The sequence below is a fragment of the Plasmodium vinckei genome (genome assembly GCF_900681995.1).
Source record: "Plasmodium vinckei vinckei genome assembly, chromosome: PVVCY_08".
Classification (NCBI taxonomy): Eukaryota; Apicomplexa; class Aconoidasida; order Haemosporida; family Plasmodiidae; genus Plasmodium; species Plasmodium vinckei.
The window spans coordinates 50,875-75,737 of NC_051300.1; the positions used below are offsets into that span (position 1 = coordinate 50,875).

Here is a 24,863-nt window from a genome sequence, read left to right on the forward strand (position 1 = left end):
ACTATACACACAAAAGGGGAAAAGAAAAGCAGATTATCAATAAAACCCTTCTATAGTATATAAATAAACTCATAATAAAAGGAAAGCTGAAATATACTATTTTAAAGGAAAATAAAAAATTGACTAGCTAAAGTTATATGTAAGTTATGCTATGGAAAATAAATTAAGTCACATAATGAAATAAAAACAATAACAAATTAAAGTTAATCAATATAAAATTAAATGAAAAAATAAATCAGAAAAGCATATCTCCTCAATAATAACAATAATAAATTACGCAAGATAAACTGCCTAAAATGTACTTAAAATATGCTTAGCACAAGTTTGTACTATATATGCAATATATACATGTAAATATATTCCATTAAGCTAATAAATATAGAAGCATATTGAGGCATGTTTAAAGGAAGAAACAAAATAAATAACCAATAGTGGCAACAACAGTGGTATACGCCTCTTTAAATACCCTTTCTTTATATTTTATAAAGGCACAACATCACTAAATTTTAAACAAAAAATTTTGAGCACGATTTATGCATCCCTTTTCACAAAATGTAAAACAAAATGAATATACCATATCACAACATTATCGATCTATTTAACATAAAAAACTACGAGTATTATGAAAAGTACTACAACTATGAAGAGGCCAAAAGAAACCACACAGCATTTGTCAATAATGGAAATATATGTTATTGCAATGCTTCACTACAACTAATTTTGTCAATTAAACCTCTTTGCATATATATAATAAAAAATTTCGACAAGTTCTACCTCAAGACACAATCTAAATATAAAGGAGATATAATTAAAACAGTGTATGAACTGATTCACGAAACTTATAATATTGGAGAAACAAAGCAAAATAATGTATTATGTACAAATAAACATATAAATTTACTTAAAAAAATTAATAAATATAATTTACATTTGGATATTTTTTCACAAAATGATGCTCATGAATTTATGCTACTATTACTAAATTATATTAACATAGAATGTAATAGATATACAGATAATGAAAAAAATGTGGAAATAATATTGGACGAAAACGATGGCAAAGAATTGGCAGGTGATAAATACTGGGTAAAATATCTATATAAAGAAAATAGTATAATAACGGATTTGCTAGGATTTCAAAATATTTCTACTATTACGTGTTTTAATTGTGATCATACACGATACAGTTTTGAATTTTGCTTGGATTTGGGATTAGAATTTCCTGATGAAAATATAAAAAGTACTACACTTATAGAATTAATTAAAAATAACATAAATAAAAGTGATGACATTTGCTCATTAGATTGTAATAATTGTAAACTAAAAAAAACAAGCAGAATCAAAAAAGGGATATATAGAATGCCTAATTTATATATGATAATATATATAAAAAGATTTAAATGGGTATATTACCAAAGTAATAACTGTTATAATAATAAAGTTAAAAAAATAGATACAATTGTATTACTACCCCAAGATGGTATCGTCGATTTTACAAATTTTATACAACTTTCTAACCATAAATCTTTATATAATGCTAAATATATTATTGAAAGTATTATATGTCATAGTGGAAATAGTTACAATGGCCATTATACATCTATAGTTAAGCATTACGATGGATTTTACAAATGCAACGACGATAAAATATATAAGTTAGATACACCATACGATCCTAACAATATCAGTGATATATATTTGCTTTTGCTAAGGAGATTACCCTAGACATTCTGAAACATTTATATATGATTTATTAAATGTGATAAAACAGTATCATGGAAATGGAATTATATTGTCATACCCTATTACGCTCGTTTTACATATATTGTACAAATACAAGAATCACACAAAGGAATATTTAATAACAACCCATAATAAGGACTATCATTTCAATATAATATCTCTATATATAAGACGAATACTTATGCAATTTATATTAGTGGATTAATTTTTCAATTATATTTCCGCATTTAAGGTTATTTCATTCATATTATGCATCCATATATATCCAATTGCCAAAGTAGGAACCTCTAACAAAATAAAAAAATATCCCCTTCCTCTGAATCTTACTAAATTATTATAATTTCACAGGATAATTAAAAAAATTTGAAAAAAATTGTTCAGACTCACAAATTTATATATATTCATATAGAATGAAGCGATGCTTTTGCCTTTTTTTCACTTAAATGCAAAATTTGTATGAAACTTTAAAAAAAATAACCATATAAAAAATCAATATCTCACATTTGCATCAACATGAATTATATATTTCCAGTCTTTCGGAATTATATTAATATATTTTATTTTTCATCTTATTAATACACAAATATTTAGTTACTACACACTTATACATATCTGTATGCATTTTTACTATAAAAATTTACACATTGTTAATCCAATTATATATACATATCATAACCTATGTATTTTATTCTTTTTTCGTTTTTTCTTTTTTTAATTAACTAATTAAGTTATACTATTTTCGAAAATTATACATACTCTCTTTCCTATCATGTAAAACAAGCAGAAATAATAAAGAGTTAAAAGTTTGATATGTTTTTAATAATATTTAATTTTCTTTTGTATATTAAAAAAGGGTGTATATATTTCTATACACGCATATATAATAGATATGCGAGTATGTATAGATAAATCCAGACATAAGGTGTACCTAGTAGAGATAAATATTCCTTGTTAAGCGTATTATAAGCACTGAAAAAATGTTTATATATTTTTTTGCGATATTTATTCATTATAATTATTACACATCCGAAAATAATAATTTTACTCTATTTTTATTAGTTATATTTTTCACAATTTTTTATAAGTAGATACTGAATATAAATTTATGTAATTATAAATTTATATCAATAGACATCGTCCAAATATAGCATATTATAAATGTTTTGATATAATATATAATTCTGAATATTACAAGCTCTATAAATATATAATATGTATTTTGGGGCGCATTTCATAAACTTTATCAGTTCGCCTATTCATTATATTTCATTCTATATCCATTAAAATGTAAAAAGAACTAAAATTTTTTTTTCTTTTACTTAACCTAACTATGTATATTTATTTATTAACAATATCTCGTTGTTTTTCCTCTTTTTATTCATAATATAATTCATAACCATTTAAATTAATATTTTTTGTAAGTACATATTAATTACTAGAAAAAAGAATAATAAAATTGGGCATTGCGTAGAATCCATCTCGATGCATTTTATCATCAGTAACAATAAACAGCATGTCGAAAAAAAAAGAGCATCTGCAATTTATCACAAAAATGAAATTAAAAAAAGGAAACATAAAGAGGAAGAAGCATATATTGCTGAAAAAAAAGAAAACCAAGGGTCTATATATATCAATCTCGGAAATGTAAAAAATCAAGCAACTACTTTCAATAGCAAACTAACAAAAAAAAATAACCATAAACGTATGAATTCGGTAAACAAATCTAAAATTGGAAGTAAAAAAAGAAATAAAAAAAATATATTACTTAAAAATTCCAAAAATTCAGTACCCCCAAATAATAAAGAAATCAAAGGAAATGAAAACGATAATAGTGAAAACATAGATTTGGTCAATTTCAATGAACATAATAATGAATTATATACGATAAAACGCAACAGAAATCGAAAAAAATCAACCGATTTAATGGTTCATATAAATAATATCCATAGTAATTCATACGAGGATAGTAGCATTGAAGATGATATCACAATAACTGATGTAAGCACGACCACAGATTTTGGATATAATATGGATAGACAATTTTTAAACATTTTTGAACACATTAATTGCACAAAGAAACCATTTTTATTCGAAAACTACGAAATTATTAAAAGTTTAGATATATCTAAAAATATAGTATCATACGAAATTTTTAAAAAGTATAGTAACAAAATTTTTAACGATATGCGTAATATTAGTGATATAACGAATTGTCCTTATCTTAGCTTTGAGAAAAATAATTTAATACTTGAAAGAAATCAAAATGGACAAAAAAAGCTATTTACATATTGTGATGTAAACTCATATTTAAAAAAAAAAATAAAAAACCGAATAAAAAAAAACTGGTCTCGAAAGGTTCTAATATACTTTCCTTTTTATAGAAAACGCATATTTGTAGAAGCTATTTTGGAACATTTTGAAATTGGAAAAAAAGGAAATCAAAAAAATAAGGGGAATGAAAGTGAAGAAAGTGAAAATAATGAGGAAGAAAACTGTAAAAAAGACGAAGACTTAAAAACACAATGCTACAATATCATCAAGCGAATAAAAAAACATAAGTGTTTCAGAAACACCACTCAGTGTAAAAATAAAAAAATTAGTGAATCATTATTAACCAGTAACTATTTTTGTGAAAAATTATTGGGTAATAGAAATTTCACAAAAATAGAATTGGACTACTATGAATTTGAATTTCTTTCCATTTTCTTTTTAACATACTTTAGATATACTTTATATTTAGCAGGCTTTATGAATCCATTTTTTCTCTACCATTCCAATGAAATATATTTTCATATTTTTGTTCTCAACAGGTATCATTATTTTATTGATAAATTTTATGAACAATATACCAATATGCCTTTTACTGAACAAGAAAAGACACAAATTGTAATTGCCTATAAAAAATCAATTATTTTAATATTAGATTACCTAGATGCATTGTATCCCCTTTTTATACTATTGTATAAAGTCATTAAACGAATTAAACGAAAGGTTTCTATGATTTTGAATATAAAACATGCAGAATCTATTGTTAGTAACAAAATAGAAATGGTTACCACTAAAAACATAAGTCTAAAAATAACTCCACTTTCGCATCAAAACAAGCAAAATAACGTAAACTCAAATATGGATAACAATTTTATTGGTATTTTTAACGAAATAAAAAAGATAAACAAAAAAAAAAGAAAATTATTCAAAAATTATTATGACAAATTTATTTTGATGATAATGAATAGTTTGGACAGGTACTGGATTGTTGATTTTGGAGACAATCAAGAAATAAAAAATACCAACACCAAATGTAATAGTAATAGCTGTGAAATAAACACAAATGATATTAACATGCATATAAATAAATGTATTGAGCAAACTATTTTGAACATGAAAAATAATATGTTCATTAAATATATAATATATTCAATAGTTTTAAAATTAATTAGTATAATGTCAAAATTAGAAAATTCAAAATTTACAGAAGAAATAAAAATATGTAAAATTAATATTCTTCCAATTTCTACATTATTAACCTTCAAATCTTTTAAAAATATGAAAAAAAAAGATAAATGGATTTTACTTTTAAAACATAACTATTTTTATATTGAAAAAAGCTTATACTTCTTTAAAGAATTACATGAAAAAAAAATCATATATTATCAAATACAAAACATGTTTAGATATATTTTAACATTTAAAATCAACATTGTCTATAACACATTTATCCAGTATTTTTACTGGAGTGACATTCTCAATAAAAATACGATATACACCATTTATAAGTATGCATACTATGTAGAAAATTCTACAGTAAAAACAAGAATCTCTGATACACATGCTCATTTACAGAATAATCGATTTCCTAAATACTTTATAATTATTCCTTTTTCATATAAAGGACTCATATATAAACTAAAATTTGATATAAATTCCCATGGATTTGTTTACTCATTATACAACTGTTTAAAGTTTATATTTTTAGAAAAATCCAACCTCGAATTAATCGAGAAAAATTCTAAAATTGAGAATGAACTAATGCCATTATTTAATAATGTTATTAATTCATTAAGTTTTGAAAAATATAAAAATATACAAAACCCTATAAAAAATCTTATAATAAATTGCTTTTTTCATTTTGAAAATAATATTTTAAAAAATATATTATACAATACTATAACTAAAATAAACCGTATGCGCTATAGAGGCCATTTACGCACACTTACATCGTTTGCATTAACATATCAAACAAAATTAAACCAAGAATTCTATGAGCTATTAGCGAATGAAAAGGATCATCGGATAGAAAAAATTGATAAAGCTTATATATACAAAGAAATTAAACAGCGAATTGAATTTGCGAACAAAATGAATACAACTACAAGGCCACATGCTTATGCAGTATAGTATCATACCCAATATACATATGAATATTCACATATAGTTTTCAACCTTTACGTACATATAATAAACATAATTTTTTTTAAAAAACAATTAGCGCTTTTGATGCATTTAGTATAATTGATAAATCTTACGTTGGTGTTTCTTCTATCATTAATGATAAGAAGATTAGCGAATCCTCGCTCACTTTATTTCATTAAATAAAATAACTCATTTAATAGCTTATATTTTTTGAATTAAATATATTCGTTTATATTCACACTAAATGTGTACATAAAAATATGAGTAGCTAAAAAATGAAATTAAATAAAATAAATTGAAAATAAAGAGAAAAAACAATATTACAAATTACAGTATAAATATGAGAATGTGTATATTTTAAAATTTCCAACGATACTCATTCATTATTGTATAACATATCCGCTAGTGTTTTTTTAAATATATATAATTTAAATATTCAAAATTATTCTATAACTCCATTGATAGCACATGCTAGACTTAAAATTACTAAAAAAAGGCATAATAAGACAGGGAAAGCTACATAAATTGTAGAAATTTGTTTAAAGAAATACACAAAACATATCGGCCAATATAGCGGATATATAAAAAAAATATTAAGTTTGCATTTATACAAACCTCCAACTATTTGCATCTTATTTGTTTTCCTTTCCATTTCATCATTAACATAGTTATGCCATTTTTTTTCCTTTTGAAACTCGTGTGCTCCTCTTTGGTAATTGATTTTTTTTATAATTGCAACTTTTCGAAGATCGTTTTCCGGTATTTACATTTTCTATATCATATTCTTCGGTACTGTATCTTCTTTTTCTCTGTTTAACAGTTGAACCATTGTAATATTTATTCGTATTATTGTCGTTTTCTAATTTTCTTCTTTTTACATTATTTTTAAATTCATTTATTATATTATACATAATATCCAATTTCCCCATTAATTTATTATATGAAGTTTTGTCGCTTTTTTTAAGTTTATTTAAAAATACATCATTTCCATTTTCCATCAAATTTGTATATATGTTATCATTAGGTATAAACATATTATTTCTTAAAAATTGATATATATTTTCTACACTATTTTTATTTTCATTTTCTTTTGAATAATCATCTTTAATATTATTTTTATAAAAATCTTTATAAACATTAATTTCCTTGTATAATACTTCTTGTATATTTTGTAAATACAAAGATTCTTTACTTTTTGAATTATCATTATAGTTATGGGATATCTCATCACTATTATGAAGTGTTCCAGAATTTATGCTGCCTTCTTGTTTAATTTGTACACCAATATCTCTATTCATACCATTAAAACATCCTTTATATAACTCCTCGTCGCAATTGTTTCTATTTATTGTATTTTTGTATTTTTTTATTGCTAGATCATTTGAATTACTAGGGGACAAATAAAGTTCATCCTCTTCAATTACAGTATTGAGAGCGACTAAGTTTGACGAAAGATCTACAAACTTATTTTTATCATTATAAAAATTTGAATAACTTGTAGCAGTTGTAAATGAACTAGAAATCATATTACTTGGAAAATTACTATCCCCAGGATCAACTAAAGAAACAGGTTCTATAATTGTAGCGCTAGTTGTTGCATCTGATTTGTTGCTATTCATTTTAGTCAAATTGCTATTACTAAGATTAATTTCTTTTACCTCGAAAATTGGAGATTTATCACTTTCGTTACATTTATTTAAGTTTTCAATATTATCTATATTTTTGTTGTTCACTTCTTTATCATTTTTTAAATCGTAAAAATTGTCTAGATTCATATTCGTATTATTATCATTGTTGTTTGTGTAATAACTATATCCATCGCAATAAAGCCCATTTAAGGGGCAAATGCCATTAATAGCATCATTGTCATAACACTCACATTCTTTATCATCGTCAAATTCTCCTAATTCGGTGCTGTATCTTTTCTCTATACTATTTTTTAGCATTTGGAAAATAATTTTTTCATTTTGTTCTTTAATTTGTTCGTCATTTTTTATATCATCTATAACAAAATCATTTTTAATTTCATAAGACTTACTTATATTTAGTAACAAATTGAACACATTTTCTTTTAACATATTTTTTTTATTTAAAAAATTATTAATAATAGCATCAATGTCAGAAGTATATATATCCATTTCATTATTGTTTATTTTAGTAAATAAATGATTAAAAAATTTAATAGTTAAACTTTCGTAAATGCATATAAAATTTAACACATTGCTTTCTAAATTTTTATTATTTTTTAAACATTCATGATTATTTTCTATATATAATTGTATATCTTTTGATAAGATGCTCTCATTTTTCAATATTGGAATTTTATTTAAATTTATATAACCTTTATAGTAATCATCGACTGTTAAATTCCTTTCATTTTCTTCAACAAATTTATATAATATACATTCGTATTTAAATAAAATATTTAAATCATTACAATATATTATATTAAAATAATGATTAATAATCTTTATATACGAATTTTTACTACAACAAATGCGCATGAAAAAGTTAAGATTGTTAATCAATTTACTTTTCTTCGTGTTTATGTATTTCGTGTGATCTCTTTTTAGGGTGTCTAAACATAGAAAAACATTAAATAAATAAATTTACTATATAATTAAATTAATCATAAAACAAGCACTAACAGATAAAAGACGCATTACACATTATAATAACAAGGTCAAATCATATGTGATTCAAATGTACGCAATTACCTTTATTATCCAGATTGCTATTATTATTCATAACATTATTTTTATCATTAATACTTGGATTATCATATATTGTATCATCTAAATTATCATAATATTTTTTCTTATTATTTTTATTTGTTTTCTTACGATTTTTTGTATTATTTTGGTTATATTTTTTCTTATTATGAGCTCCAATATCCTTTTTATCATTTAGTGTTGTATTAAAATTATTTGTGTTGGAATTGCTAAGTGTTGTGTTATTAGTATCGGTACTTGTGTTGCTATTATTTTTATTACTAACTCCATTTGCACCTACATTATTACTATTCCTTAAACTATCCCTCTTCTTTAATATGTAATTAATACGTTTTGCTCCATTTCCATATGTGTATTCATATAAAATAGAATCCTTTGCTTTATTCAAATTGTAGTAGTTTATCCCTTTTTCTGGATGTGCATGCATCATACTTTATTCAAATGCTTGCGTGTAGAAAAATAATAAAATAAAGATAATAACCAGATAAAATAGTTATATAAAATACTAAATAAAAAGGCAAATAAACGAAACATACAATATTTGCATCGATAAATGCGTATATCAAATACAAAAAATTTTATAATACATATATTCCAATAAGAATAACGATAAGTATTATATTATTTTTAATAAATAAAAAGAAACATCAAAAAAGGAAAACAGATACAGTTAAGAAAATAAAAATAGTGGAATGAAACCGGAATCCATAAGAGCCAAAAATTGATCTTTTGTGCAATTAAAAAAAATACAAAAAATATATATATTTTTTTAACATGATTATACATAACTAAATAATAGTTACATATGTCACTGTATATATCACCACACACATATATAGGTAGACATATCAGTCATTTTCATAAACCATTAACGTTTGATTAATTGGTAGAAATAACAGATATGTATAAATATTACTATATCTATGATGTAGTTATATAAAAGTAATACATTTTTGGTTATATTTATATTTTCCTATTTTTATTAAAAAGTTACATATAGGATAAAATATAAATGTCACTCAAAAACCAAATGTTCAAATATTCATATACTATATACATATATTATGTAGATAATTGAATATATTAGCAATACGCATATACATATATTTCTATACCTTGCATATCTATGTATGAATACATGCTTTAATAATATGCGCATGTATATATTTTTACTAATATTCATTAAAAAAATGCGAAAATCGTATCAAGTATTCATATACATATTATATGGATACAACCAAAGTATATATAATCATTTATAAACATATAACATTATATACATAAAAAAGCTAATAAAATATGGTGGAGAATAAAAGGGCAATAAATTAAACCATGGATCATGCTAAAACATCATTTTTGACGGATGATAAATACTATTGAAAAATATTTTTTTATTTCAAAAAGAATGAAGCAAAATAAAAGTTCCAATGTAAATAAAAATAAAGACAAATGGTTAAGCAAATTGGGCAAACTTATCAGCGAGCTTGTGCCAAGACGTTGGTTTTTTTCTTTTTTTACATATATATTTTATGTAATAAACAAAAAAAAATATACAGAATGTTTCTTTTCCATTACAAAATTTTGAACTATTTTCACATAGTATGCAATATCAGTTAACTAATATAAAAGAAAAAGTTAATAAATCAAAAAACGGGAAGGTAAAGTGTAATAATTAAAATAATGAAATAAACAAAATTAATATACATATATATACAGCATAATCACATTTGGTTATATACCAAATCTATATTACGATGCGCTACTATTTATCCTACTTTATAAACATCATAATAAATATTCCATACACATTTATATAGGCACTAATATCATATATTTCTATATATTAAACTTCTTGTAAAATTAATATTTTTATGCATTGTTTCGAAAATTATAGACTATTTAAGTAAGAAGCATCATGCATAAATGGAGAAAAAATTAATAAAAAATTGGCATAACCAAAATAATTTTATTCATAAAATTTATATACGGTAACACAAAAAATCGTAGTTAAATAATTGCACTGGATAAAAAATATGTATATGAATATAGTAATGTGAGAAAATTAAATAAAATAGTAAGAATTACTTCTCCCTTTTCTTAATATAAGTTTGTAAAATGTGTATAAATTATGTATACTTAACATTAAAATTTTTTACACTTCTATATAATATATATATTTTTTGTATAGTATAACTATATACATACTTAATACAGATGTGCACAAGCGCACATATTAATACATATGCTATGTAATAAAAGTAAGAAAAAAAACAACTGTTGAAAAAAAACTCAGCAATGCATAATCAAAGGTAAAATCATTAAGCCATAGAAAATGTTCGTAAATTTATAAAAAATTAAAAGATTTCGTTTTTTAATACGAAACAATATCAAAAAAATAATAAAAAAATATATATATATATATGTATAATTATTTGTAAATAGCATTTATAAACATATTTACATAGCTCAATTCATATATCTATTCAAGTATTTATATAAATGCTTGTGAAGTAAATAATCATTCTGAAATTCTATCACAGAAAAAAAATATAATTCACTGCATTAACTTACAAAAATAGGTAGACAAAATAATATGTTAATTTTATTAAAAAAACATACACACCATAAAAATACATATAATAAGAACCTTTACTGCTACACTTTTTTATTACACTTAATGTTTTTTTAAAATATTATAAGTGTATTCTTATGTATTATATAAACATAAATAAAAAATGTTAAAATAGAGAGTTCATACAATATTTCACATATACTTATGAATATATACGTGCGTAAATATTCTTGGTTGTAAATTATAAATTGGGGCAAATTTTTGGCAGCATATTAAACTACCAGAAAATTGGTAACATATGTCATATATATTTGTATATTTTTATGTATAGTATATATCATAATTCTTATTAAATTAAGAAAAAATATCATTTATAAAAAATTTTAACAATGTTACCATACTCTAAAATGGTTATACATAAGTATGATTAATACACGGGAAAAAATTGTCCGGAAAATAAATATATTAACTAAATTAATAAACTAAATGAATTAAGCATAATATGTAGTGTCCTTTTTGTGTATGCATCTAATATAGCTCCAATCACATAATTATAAAATATAGTGTATGATACAAAAAAATATAATACGTTTAATTAAAAGTCCGAATAAATGTAAAAATAATTGAAGAAATAAAAATATAAATCATGTAAATGCTTGCGTATTTTCTTAATGCTACATTTTCTTATATAAAATATCATATATATGCATAATAAAAAAACATAACATATATAAGCAACCAATACATAAATATTCTCATAAGTAGTGTATTCTCAATTCGTGCTATAGCCTTATATGTAATTTATAATATAAAATATCCAGTCATTTTTACCTATTCATTTATTTATTTCATTTTTTACTCATGTTATCGATCTAGAATGCATAATATATATTCTTTGCCGATGCATAATTTTTAACGTCCGCCAATATAAATTTATGCACATGCTCATTTTTTTATGAACAAAATTATTCTGTCCTTATATAATGCATAATGCTCAGCTTTATATATGCTAAAATTCATAAATTATATCCTCTTTTGGTTTTCAGTGTTATATGTTTTCAATTTTTACGCCCCAATATATTATACGCATATTACACCCATGACTGTTTTCATATTATCACATTTATAAAAAAAATAATTATACATATACATTTTATTATGAACATATATGAAATAAATATATTCTTTGGCTCCAACTACCAAAATAATGGTTATAAAATTGGTATGACGATTTTAAAAAACATCTTTTATTAGTTTTTTCCTATTAAGCATTCTTAAAAATTTTATATTTACATTATTGATATAATGCATTCAGTTATACCATCATTTATTTATTTGCATATTATTTCTTAAAGAATTATCCGTATACTTATTTTTTCTCGATGCTCAAAATTCTTTTCCATTTTAGATACCTCGATTTTTTTTTAATAAATGTAATAGTAAGCTATATACAGTTAAACAAACACAAAATGCTGTAGTACATACATAAATATCAATATGTGTAGTATTATACATGCTCATACACATTAATACTTAATCGTTTTTATTATTAACGCATGTATTTGCTATGTTCCAATATTTATCTAATAGCACAAGAGCATTTATAATCATATTTTTTTTACAAATAACAGAAGAAACTTTCAACCTATGAAATTTTTTACAATGCAAATTCGAATTTATAATATGCATATACAATGCTATGTAAATACATATTATAATGATAATATAACTCTCACTATAGTAGATACATAGTGTGTATGGCCTTGCCAATTTTCCCACCCTCGAAATAATATTACCACTTTTTTATAATAAACAATGTAACAATATATGCAAATGTGTTAAACATTATTTTTCAGATTTATATTTTCATTTATGTAGTTATTTATTATTTTGTTTCCTCTGTCTCTTTTTAATGGGCTATTATATCATGGAAGGAGACAAAATATAAAAATAAATAAACATATTAATAAATCAAAATTTAGAGTTTCTTTTTATTCCCCAATTTGCCTATAATTTACAAATGGGTGAAACTCATATATATATCTTTTTTTCTCATCACATTTAATATACATATCGCTATTTCACTGTGACCAAATTAAATAAAATTACTTACCACGTTTCGGATTTTTGGCATTATCTATTTTCTTTATTCTACTAATTTTTTATATGGAGAAAATCCATAACATAGATATATATATTAATTTCGTATTAAAATTTTTATAATAGTTATTTTTTTAATTAACATTTTTTTATAATGTTACACATTAATGGTTTGGAAGAATGAAACGTATACTAAACATAACACTCTTTAGACTTAAAGATATGGTAATAATAAAGAAACAAATGAAAACATAAAAAATTGATACCATGCATACACACCTCTATGTATATATGGACATATACATATTTGTACATTGATTAAAAGGGAAAAATAGACCATGCATTCATGCAATAAAAAGTAATCCTTTGTGGAAAAGCAAAAAATATATACGCATTTTTTGCCCTATTACTTTCATTAGTATTTCCAAATATACAAAAAAGTTCATAGTGGATAAATATTATTTTTTTCTTCGTTTTTATTATTTACTTTTGATGGATTATATTTCTTGGGATATTTCTTTTTCATTTTTTTGCTCCTTTTCGTGGTTTTCCATCTTCTTCTTCCATTCCATGGCCTTTTGTAATATCTTCATGTTCTGTTGAAGGAAAACAAAAAGTGTAATATAATGTGCATGTATGGACGCATAATGCACTGATGAACCAAATGGCTCATTTTCATGTTTTCGTATTTTTCTTATATTTTTGTGGTATTTTTTCTTTACCTGTGACTGTGCTTTGTCGTCGGGGAAGACGTAAGTGATAAACTCCTCTACCACTTCGTCGTCATTGGTTTTAATTATTTTTTTCTTCTTTACTTTTTTTGGTAACCTTTTTAAGGTTTTCTCTATAATTTCACTATCCCCATGATCATTTTCAATTTCATACAAAAAATTTAACAATATCGATCTTTCATTTGCTAGCTCATTTTTTTTGCAAAATTCAATCCCATTTTCCAGTATTTCTCTGCATTTGCTTATATTGTCCAAATATACATACTGAAACTCTGCATAACTTTTGTATACCTAAGAAAAGAGAAAAGCAAACAAAAATATATAAAATAATGAAATAGTAAAATAAAGTACGATGGAGAATAAAAAGTTTCCCCCATTTTTTTTAAAAGTACGGAGCAACATAATAAACTAAAAATGGCGATGTAATAGTAAAAAGAAACGCCTTTTTTCATGTCTTCTTTTTCATTGATGAGGATTCGCCCTTACCTTGTAATGCTGAGTAATATTGAGCAATCTTTCGTAAAGTTTGCTTGCATTTTCGTATTCTTGCAAGTTGATTTCAAGGTCGATGTAGGTTTTCCATATCTGTGAATAGGATATAGAATTTAAAGTGAATTTATAGCATACTCAAAAAATATGAACTTATTTGAACTTATATATCGATGTAGGCAAATTTTATTTTTATTAGTAACACAAAATTACCAATTCCGGAAGTTTCATATCATCTATATGTATGGCTATTTCAGCGATTTGTCTAGCTCGTTCAATCTCATCCAAGGATAATTCGAAATTGATCATGGCGATCCAGGCCTGTGATGAAAAATGAAAACAAAAATATATATAAAAATACAAGTATATGCGAATCAATGGCATTAATGAATTGCAAACCGATTCATAAAACTATTCTTACCTTCGAGTTAAATGGAAAGGCTTCCACATATTTGGAGTATATACTTCTACATTCTTTTACATTGCCAAGGCGTAATTCCATATCACAGTACTCTTGGAATATTTTTTCATTTTTTACATTTTCAATAGCATGATTAAATATAGCTCGAACTTTATCAATGTCCATTTGTCTGATTTCAAAATTTGCATAAAGTATATAAATCTTTTTAAATGTAAAATTTTGCTTGCTAAGTATTTTAAATATATTGGTGTAAACCTTTCGAGCTCGATCTATATTATCTGCATATAATTCTTCAAAAACAGAATAATTAATCCATAAATATATATAACGTTTCCAATATTTTTTAGTACATATTTGTGGTATTATACTTATAGCTCTTTCGTATAATTCTCTTATTCGTATTATTGATTTTTCTTTATTAACTAAGTTAATATTTTGTTCTTCTAATTTTATATAATTAAACCAAATATCATAATCATTAGGAGTTTTTTTTAGTGCTTCTTCAAAATTTATCCTTTCATTATATAACAATGTTTGATCTAATTCTTCTTTTTCAGAATATTTTTTTTGAAACTGTAAAAAATTTTTATATAAAATATCACTATTTTCACGTGGTAATCTTTTTAATGCTTCTATATATATTTTTCGGCATCTTTCATATTCATTATTTTCTTCCTCAAATTTAGAAAAATGTATATAAAAGTGTTGATCTAAAAATTGTGATGGCAACAATTCTATACATTTTTCATAGCATGCTCTAGCTCTACTAATATTTTTATATTTCTTTTCAAATTTTATAAATCTATAAAAGCACTCTAATTTAGGTATACTAACAATAAGTCGCTCAAAAATTTCTCGGCATTTATTTATTTCTTTACACCGTTCTTCAAAATTTATATAGCATAAAAAAGCAGTTTCATCAATTTTCCACTTAACCCAACGTTCATATATATTTCTAGCATTAACAAAATTATTTAATATCTCTTCTAAATGTGCATATTTTTTCCAAAATATATTTTCTAAAGGCAATAATAAAACCACTCTTTCTAATAAATTCCTAGCACTGTTAATATTCTTATTTGTTAATTCTACTTCTATGTATTTCAACCATAAATTTTTATTTGTGTAATCAATATTCAATGCTCTTTCAAAAATAGATCTACATCTTTTTATATCTTTTTGTTTAATTTCCCATAACGCATATTTTACATATGTATTTATTAAATATCTTCTTTTTCTTATCGAGTCTTCAAATTCTTTTCGCTTAGAAATTTTATATTCATTTAACTCATCTTCATCTATTAAATTGTAATTTACTTTTTTCTCAACCTCTTCAAAGTCTAATGCTTCTTTAATGAGTTGCTCTGCTGTAATTTGCACATCTGCGGCGTTTTTATTCTTAACCTGATACAAAAAAGAAAAGTTATAATATGGATACACAATCTTTGCGGCAAAATGCAGTACATAGTCGAAATATGATAAATAAGACTTTTTTCCTCCCCTCAAAATATAGTATAAACGCAAATATTAGTAGGTGATATTTTCACATGATATGCATGAAAATTTATAGGGGATATGCCCTTTTCATCATTCGTAAGATATTTCGCTTAGCCTCTTACCTGAACGTTTTTACTGTTTGTATACATATTGCTCTTAGGGTTCGAAGTAGTGTATTTCCTTACTACATATTTTGTTTCGATTTTTTAGTTAAAAGAATAGAAAAGGAGAAAAATATAACCTACTATAAAATATATATAAAATATGTTTTCGTATTCTGCAATAACTGCATTTTTATTTTTTCCCTCGTCAAGTTTCGCAAGTTCATACCGAACCTTTTTACGAAAAAATTACATATTATGAGAAATGCCAAAAAAGCAGTAAACAAAATCACGAATAAAAACAATAAACAAATTATTAACGCATCATTTTAAAGGCAATTTTTTTTGTGAGCAAACAAACAAAAAATTATATATAATATTTAGCTGTGCTCAAAATATTTTGCTATTTCATTATTCCTTTTTTTCATCCTTTCATTCTACTAGTTTTCATTTTGTAAATTTATCAAAATAATTATTCACTGAAAAAAAATATATACATACATAATATATTTCCCACTGGAACGATAACCTCCATAATATTCTCATCAAATAAAAAAGTTATTCAAAAAAATATTTACCTATTATTTGCAAAAAAAACGTTACAAAAATTTGAATTCAGCTAAACAGCTATCAGCAATTTTTGCTATAAACTAAATTTGGAAAATTTCTGTTATTATTCATTAATTTTTTTTTCACAAATTGCTGTAAAAAACTATTTATAATAAAATAGCAAAGACGTTCTGATTTGAATAAAATCGAAAATTTTAGCTATGTGAAAAAAAATAATAAAAAAAAAATGGAAAATAAACATCTATTCTCTATTCCGCAATATTCATAATAGCGCTTCAAGAGGCAATTCATTTATGTAATCCACCAATTTTTAAGAAAGTTTTGTGATAAAATATATCACGATAAAAGTATGCGTATTCCCATATTTGGAGCCATACTATGTATATTATTATTACAATTTCTTATCATTATATATATATTTTGATTCTTAAATATGGACATTACGTATTTCATTTAGAATAAGCAATATTGCTATTATTACCCCAAATATAATTACAATTATTGCTTTATTTCTCTTATTTTTTCATCTTTCTATTCATTATAGAATATTTATTTCCATAAAGCATAGACATACTTTCCCCCCTTCTTACAAATAAGGATTTTTATTATATTTAAAAATAAAAGAATTCAATAAGGTATCATGGCTTTTGATCCTAAATATATGCAGGGGTTTGCTTTTCCTTTAGTTGACGTCTTTGAAAAATTTACACCGCCAACTACTTGGTTGTCTTTAACAAGTAAAAGTGAAAACGGTTTTAATAAAGTCGGTTCAAATAATTTATTAAAATAAGAAAAGAATTAAAAGGAAAGTAGTAAAATAAAACATATAAAACAAAATAATATGAAATTAAACAATGAAATAATGACGTTTCGTAAAAAAACATGCCTATACCAAAATACATAACCATTATTATTTCCATAAACTATTCATGCATATACATATGTATGCATGCGTGAAAAAATATAAGGGTATAAATTGATGAGGCATATACAATACTATCCGCCGTTTTATATATGTGCATTAACAAAATTTTATACATTATATTTTTTAATATAGCATATATTGACAAAAAATATTAATAAAAATTTATATTTTTCTCGAAAAAGAACAAATAAAGAAAAAATTAAATAAAATACAATTTTGATAATGATAAGCAATGCTTATCATGGAGATTGCTGCATCACCACATACATACATATATGGGTGGCGTTAAAAATTTGTTTGTATTATTTTTAGTTTTCAAAAGGGATAATCGGTGATTAATAATGTGAACATTCGGTGTAAGTAATTCTATCTTCCATTATATGAAATACTACATCCCCATACATACTTATATATATGCATACTGTATTCTGCACTTAGATGGCTGTGCTTGTAATTCATTATTTTCCTTTCAAATTATGTAACTCACTTTCGCATATATTTTGGTGATTTATCCGTTCTCTTTGATTACTATCTGATTACTATTTTTTAATTTGAGGATTCCAAAGCATTATTTTCTTGAGGAATATCAAAAAAGTTTGTTTCACTATTTGAAGTTTCATAATACTTACTAATGTTATTATTATTTACTTGAATTTTTCCCTTCAATTTATTTATTTCAATTTTATTATTACCCACCTTATCATTCAAATAACATTTAGAAGCATCACTCTTCACTGCATCATTTCCACTAATATTACCGCTGGAATTGCTACCACCCCTTTCGTGACTATTATTTCTACTTTTATTTCCTTTCTTAGCGACGATTTTCTTATCGCTAGTTGCAGACACATTACTACTTATATTTGATTCACTTTTTATATTACAAAAATTTGCTATTCCTTCTCTGCTTGATAATTCTTCTCTTTTTGTAGAACTCATACTACCACTTGCTCCATTTGAGAGCAATTTTTCTAAACCTTGTTTATTATCACTTTTTAAATTACTCTTTGTATTTATGTTTTTCTTTGGATTATATATGTAACTGGAACTTCCATTTTTCTCCCCTTTTTTCGATGCAATAGTATTGCTATTTCCGTCTAATTTGCCAGAAGTATCATAAATTATTTTATTTTTACCATTATCGCTTTTGATTTGACTTCCAATTTTACTAGTGTTACTTTCAATTTTACTAGTGTTACTTCCAATTTTACTAGTGTTACTTCCAATTTTGCTAGTGTTACTTCCAATTTTGCTAGTGTTACTTCCAATTTTGCTAGTGTTACTTCCAATTTTGCTAGTGTTACTTCCAATTTTGCTAGTGTCACTTCCACTTTTACTAGTGTTACTTCCACTTTTACTAGTGTTACTTCCACTTTTACTAGTGTTACTTCCACCTATAAAGTTTCTGTCTTTTGTATTTTGGTTTAGACTTCCCAATTTAGTACATTTATACGAATTGTTATTATTGAAATTTTTTACATCAGTATCACATTTTCCATATAAGTAATTACGATATCCTTCCTTGATTTCATTTTTATCAATTTCCAGTTTATTATTTCTATTAGAATTCTTAATAATATTTTCTTCCCATCTTCTATTTTTATACAAATTTTTGATGGGTATATTATTATACAAATATCCTGAAATATTTTCAAGACTCATATTATTGTTATTTTCACTAAATGTTTTATCCGGAATTCCTCCAGTTGTCGATCCATCTGTGTCAAATATAGTACTGATACTTGTCACAGATGGATAAGATTTGGTCTCGATGCTACTTTCTTGGTATTTTTTAAATATATTATCATTATGTTCGCTATCTGACGCTTGAGATGGGTTTAGATTTATTCGACATAATGATGGATCACGTTTGTTTTCAGATTTTATTTCATGATTGGATTTTTGAATTTTATTCATAATACCTTTTAATTTCATTTGAGCAGGATCTTTACTTAATATATATTTTTTCCTTAATTCGTGAAGATTTAATTTTGTGATGTCATATGAAGCTCTTACGCTCTCGCGTATATTAGCTTTCAAAATATAAATAAATGCAACTATCGATGTATTTAATTGCTTAAAATAACAGCTTTCTAAATTATTATGGCCAGCTCCTTCAATAAGCGCATAATATGTATTTACTTTTGTTCTCATAATCATGTCCACTGTTCCATGATATGGTATCAATGTATCATTCGTACCATGTATAAATAAAATAGGGCATTCAATAGTAGATATTTTATCTATATTACAAAAAAAATCATAGGGTAATGTGTATTTTAATCGAAATTTCACTCGGTGTATTGATGCTATTGGACATTGAAGTATTAAACCCTTTATTTTTTTTTTTGTAGCAATATGTACAGAGGCTGTAGAGCCTAAACTTCTACCATATGCTATTATGCTTCCTGGTGGGATAGATAATGAGTTAGTCATATGATCATATACCGCTTCTACATCATTATATACATGCTCTTCACTAGGATACCCTGTACTATGACCATACCCACTATAGTCATAGATAAACATATTTACTTTTATAGACTTAGAATAGTTATTATAATAGTCTACATTGTCACCTATATCTTCTGCATTTCCATGACTAAACAATATTGTTATATCTGCATTATTGTTTAAATAAAAACCGCATATAACACTTCCATGTTTTGTTTTAATAAAATGTAAATTTGCATTGTTTTTTGCATAACTCGGTGGATGTGGGCGAAAGACAAAATAATTTAGTACTGTATTACCCATTGCACCTTCTCTTAATTATTTATTATCGGTCGTATAACTTGTATAAAAAAAATAGGAAAACTCTCCAACTCATAAAGCACTGTCTATTTTAATAAACTTCTAATGTAATAAATGGGTGAATTATTTTTCCTTTCTTTTTTCAAATAAAAAAGGATGCAAATATATACATATAATAATCAAATATAAAATAGTAAAAAATAATGAAAATTTATAAAATACACTATGTAGTTACCACGCGTGTTTACTTTAAACTGCATATATAATCTGTATATATATGCACACTAATTCTAATATACACGCATAATAAATATGCTATCAGTTTTACTATAGAAAATGTAAAAAAATTATATGTAAAACTAAAAATTTAAAAATACAGTTTCCATATAATATATGATACTAAAAAATGGACATTGCATATATAATATATGCATGTACGTAAAAAATTATAATATAAATTGTGTACAAATATATAAATATAATATACATATATTTTTTAATTAAATTCCGATATACAAAAAAAGAAATGAAAAAATTAATAATAATAAAGTAAATAAAAAACATAACATTTCCCCCCAAAATTAATAATTTCCAAACTTTGTTATAACATTAAATGCAAACTTACATTTATATTTTTTTTAATTAAAATTTTAAACATTAAAAGAGCAATTTTTATAATAATTTTAAAATGCACAATAACAACACACTGAATATGCATATATTTAAAGAATTTGTTTACATTGACATAACAACACAAAATAAGAAATATATATATTATTATTTCACAACGCAATTATGTTTTTTCAACAATAAATTTTGTTATTATATACATGTAGCAATGTCAATAGTAACTAATTATATATATAACGTTATAAAAAATATGAACCACAGTCAATGAAAATGCATCTAAAATAACATTTTCTTACCCTTATTTTATCCTATATTTTTCTGTTTGCGTCTACAAATTTTGTTTTCATATTCTATTATATACAAATCCTTCGATTATTTTTAAACCTATACATAATATACACTACTTGAAAATGCACACAAAACAATATGAATCACTTCTATTTTAGAACTAATTTATAAAAAATATTTATTATATTTGGATACAAATATGTACATGTATTTAGACGCACACGTAATTAAGTTAATTTTTTTAAATGCCTATTTATATAATACAAATAAAAAAATATATTTACTTCAAAACACTGTGCACACAACATAAAAAAGTAACAATAAGAATATACTAAATATGCATAAACAAATACAAAAATATATAAAAATACAAAGCATAAAATCTAAAAAATTATAATAAATTTACATTAAAAAACTAATACAGCACAATAAATTATTGATTGTACTTTGTTACTAGACAGTATTAAAAAACGCAACTATTCACGCATACATATATATAAATATATTTCTCTACTTTGAGAGTTGTTTTATTCTCAAATATAGGCTTGGAAAATATGATCACAAAACAGTCATATATATATTTTGGAAATGCATGTTACTTTCATTAATATGTGAAATAAATAATTATTAATTCATACACAAGTTAAAAGGAAACAAATTAAATACTATATAAAGCTTAAAAAATACCATACAATATCATATGCGCATACACACATCTGTATATTATTAAAACATAGAGTTATCACAAAAATTAATTTAAATATATTATTCCATTACTTATGTATGTCTATGTAATACTAGCAATTTGGATAGCTCTTTTTTGAATATTTTTTAATTCGTAAAAGGAAAAATACAACAGTAAAAAATTAAGTCTATTATATACTGTTGTTGTAAATATTCGTTTTATTGTAAAAGAAAAAAATAATGTATAAATTATACATAAGTAGATACGTATTTGCACATTTATTATACATGCGGACGTACAAAAAACACAAAAATATCGAGTCTTAAAAGCGTGTATATAAAATGATAAATATAATTCAAAAATTTTATAGAAATATTTGTTTGCTTTTCTTTTATTTTAATTATAAAATAACTACATAAATATATATACTTCCATAATATATTTTAAAAATAATTTTAGCTTAAATTTAGGAATATTTACTTAAAAAATATATAACTATTAACAATTATGAACAAATATAATAATAATTACTGACACAAATATATATGAAAAAACGGTATTAAAGGAATATGTATACTTATTTTCACAAAATATATTTTACAACCATGTATATATTTATCAAATACTATTATATACAAATGTACGCAAACAAGTCTACACGCCAATGAACTAGTTATACATAAAGAAACTTATAGGCTTGAACAAATATAAAAAATCATAAAAATAGCATGTAAATATATATGGGAATATATGCAATAAATACATGTATATTTTTTTAAATATATACTACAAGCTTCCGCTTTAAAAAATTAGCATGAGTCTTTTCCTCGTTTTATTTTTTTTAAAATCTTTAAAAGGAACAAAAATTAAACTATATATATAAAAAAATATAAATCTTTAAGTTTTTTTTAAATATAAAAAAATATACATAATAATTTTAATATGCATTTTTTTTGTAATATGTAAAGTATTATACACAAATAATATAAGCAAGGGTACTCAAATTTTAACAACATTGCATATAAAATTTTATAGTTATACAACTATTGTTTGTATATGTTTTTTCTTTGTTTATTTAGGTGTACATTCATATCATCGAATATAATTAAATATATATAATAAATACTGCCCACTGCTTAATTTTAATATATATTAATATATGTAAAAAAAAATATATATGCATATGATGGCTGTAAAATATATACAACCATATATTTATTTTTATTATTTAAAGTTTTTTTTTTAAGCCAAATATCATTATTTTTATTTTTTAAAAACAAATCTCTTACCAACTGAAAAAAGCTCTTTATCACCATTTTTAATATTAATTCTTATTACATACAAACGTATAACATTGAATATCACTAAATCAATTCATTTCTTTTTTTCATGTATTTTTATTTTTTATTATTTTACAAAGAAAATAAAATTATTTCTTTTGTTTTTTTATTGTATTTTAAAAAAACTTATTTACCTTATGTTCGTTTATTTATAAAATTAATTAAATTTCATTATAATTATGTGTATGCTCTACATATGTGTATAATATATATAACAACAGACTTGTGCATAATCAAATCATGCATGAGGGTTTATGGAATTACAATATTTGCAATATTTCAAAACTACATAACTGATACTATTGCTTATATGAGACAATATTATTTATTTCTTCGCATAAATATGTAAAGTATATAAGAGCCCTATATATAATCCTATGATATAATAAAAGAAAATAAGGTTTCTCATAAAAAAATAAAAGCTTCAATATACGTTTTAAAAATATGGCCATATAGGTTTGTTAAACAAATATATATGTACAACCGTACAATTTGGGTGTCATTATTATTCATATTATCATATTATGGTAGTAAGTATATATGTATTAGCCGTTTTTAATCCTTCATTAGATTCATGGTTTGGTTTCGGTTACTAAGAAACCATATATTATTTAAATAGCTAATTTTTTATGTATTATTAAAACGAAAAATACTATCTAAAAAAGGCATACAGGATTTATATTATAAAGTTGTTATTAATTATACAAAGCCGATCAACATTCAACAAATTAAGTAAACCTTTTACATACATATATAATATGTATATGCATTATTCTGATATTTTTTATTCATTTTTTCTTTAAAAAAAGAGATTTCCGTTTACAATAAAGAATATAAATATAGAGAATTTTATTTTATTTCCTCACATATCG

The 24,863-nt window shown here is 23.4% G+C and overlaps 5 protein-coding genes across 5 annotated transcripts; 2 read left to right on the forward strand and 3 right to left on the reverse strand.

Annotated features, from left to right (window-relative positions):
• Positions 1 to 564: 564 nt before the first annotated feature.
• PVVCY_0800140 (ubiquitin specific protease, putative) lies at positions 565 to 1,725 on the forward strand (the record flags this gene model as incomplete). The annotated part of the gene is made up of 1 exon (XM_008626823.1): positions 565 to 1,725. One exon carries the CDS (start codon positions 565 to 567, stop codon positions 1,723 to 1,725), a length of 1,161 nt encoding a protein of 386 aa, XP_008625045.1.
• Positions 1,726 to 3,225: 1,500 nt separating this feature from the next.
• Positions 3,226 to 6,141, forward strand: PVVCY_0800150 (conserved Plasmodium protein, unknown function; the record flags this gene model as incomplete). The annotated part of the gene is made up of 1 exon (XM_008626824.2): positions 3,226 to 6,141. The coding sequence occupies one exon, from the start codon at positions 3,226 to 3,228 to the stop codon at positions 6,139 to 6,141; it is 2,916 nt and encodes a 971-aa protein (XP_008625046.2).
• Positions 6,142 to 6,824: 683 nt separating this feature from the next.
• PVVCY_0800160 (conserved Plasmodium protein, unknown function) lies at positions 6,825 to 9,318 on the reverse strand (the record flags this gene model as incomplete). The annotated part of the gene is made up of 2 exons (XM_008626825.2): positions 6,825 to 8,734; positions 8,874 to 9,318. 2 exons carry the CDS (start codon positions 9,316 to 9,318, stop codon positions 6,825 to 6,827), a joined length of 2,355 nt encoding a protein of 784 aa, XP_008625047.2.
• Positions 9,319 to 14,057: 4,739 nt separating this feature from the next.
• PVVCY_0800170 (pre-mRNA-splicing factor CLF1, putative) lies at positions 14,058 to 16,847 on the reverse strand (the record flags this gene model as incomplete). The annotated part of the gene is made up of 6 exons (XM_008626826.2): positions 14,058 to 14,156; positions 14,283 to 14,582; positions 14,778 to 14,876; positions 14,994 to 15,101; positions 15,202 to 16,605; positions 16,821 to 16,847. 6 exons carry the CDS (start codon positions 16,845 to 16,847, stop codon positions 14,058 to 14,060), a joined length of 2,037 nt encoding a protein of 678 aa, XP_008625048.2.
• Positions 16,848 to 18,840: 1,993 nt separating this feature from the next.
• On the reverse strand, positions 18,841 to 21,051 carry PVVCY_0800180 (alpha/beta hydrolase, putative; the record flags this gene model as incomplete). The annotated part of the gene is made up of 1 exon (XM_008626827.2): positions 18,841 to 21,051. The coding sequence occupies one exon, from the start codon at positions 21,049 to 21,051 to the stop codon at positions 18,841 to 18,843; it is 2,211 nt and encodes a 736-aa protein (XP_008625049.2).
• Positions 21,052 to 24,863: the final 3,812 nt, after the last annotated feature.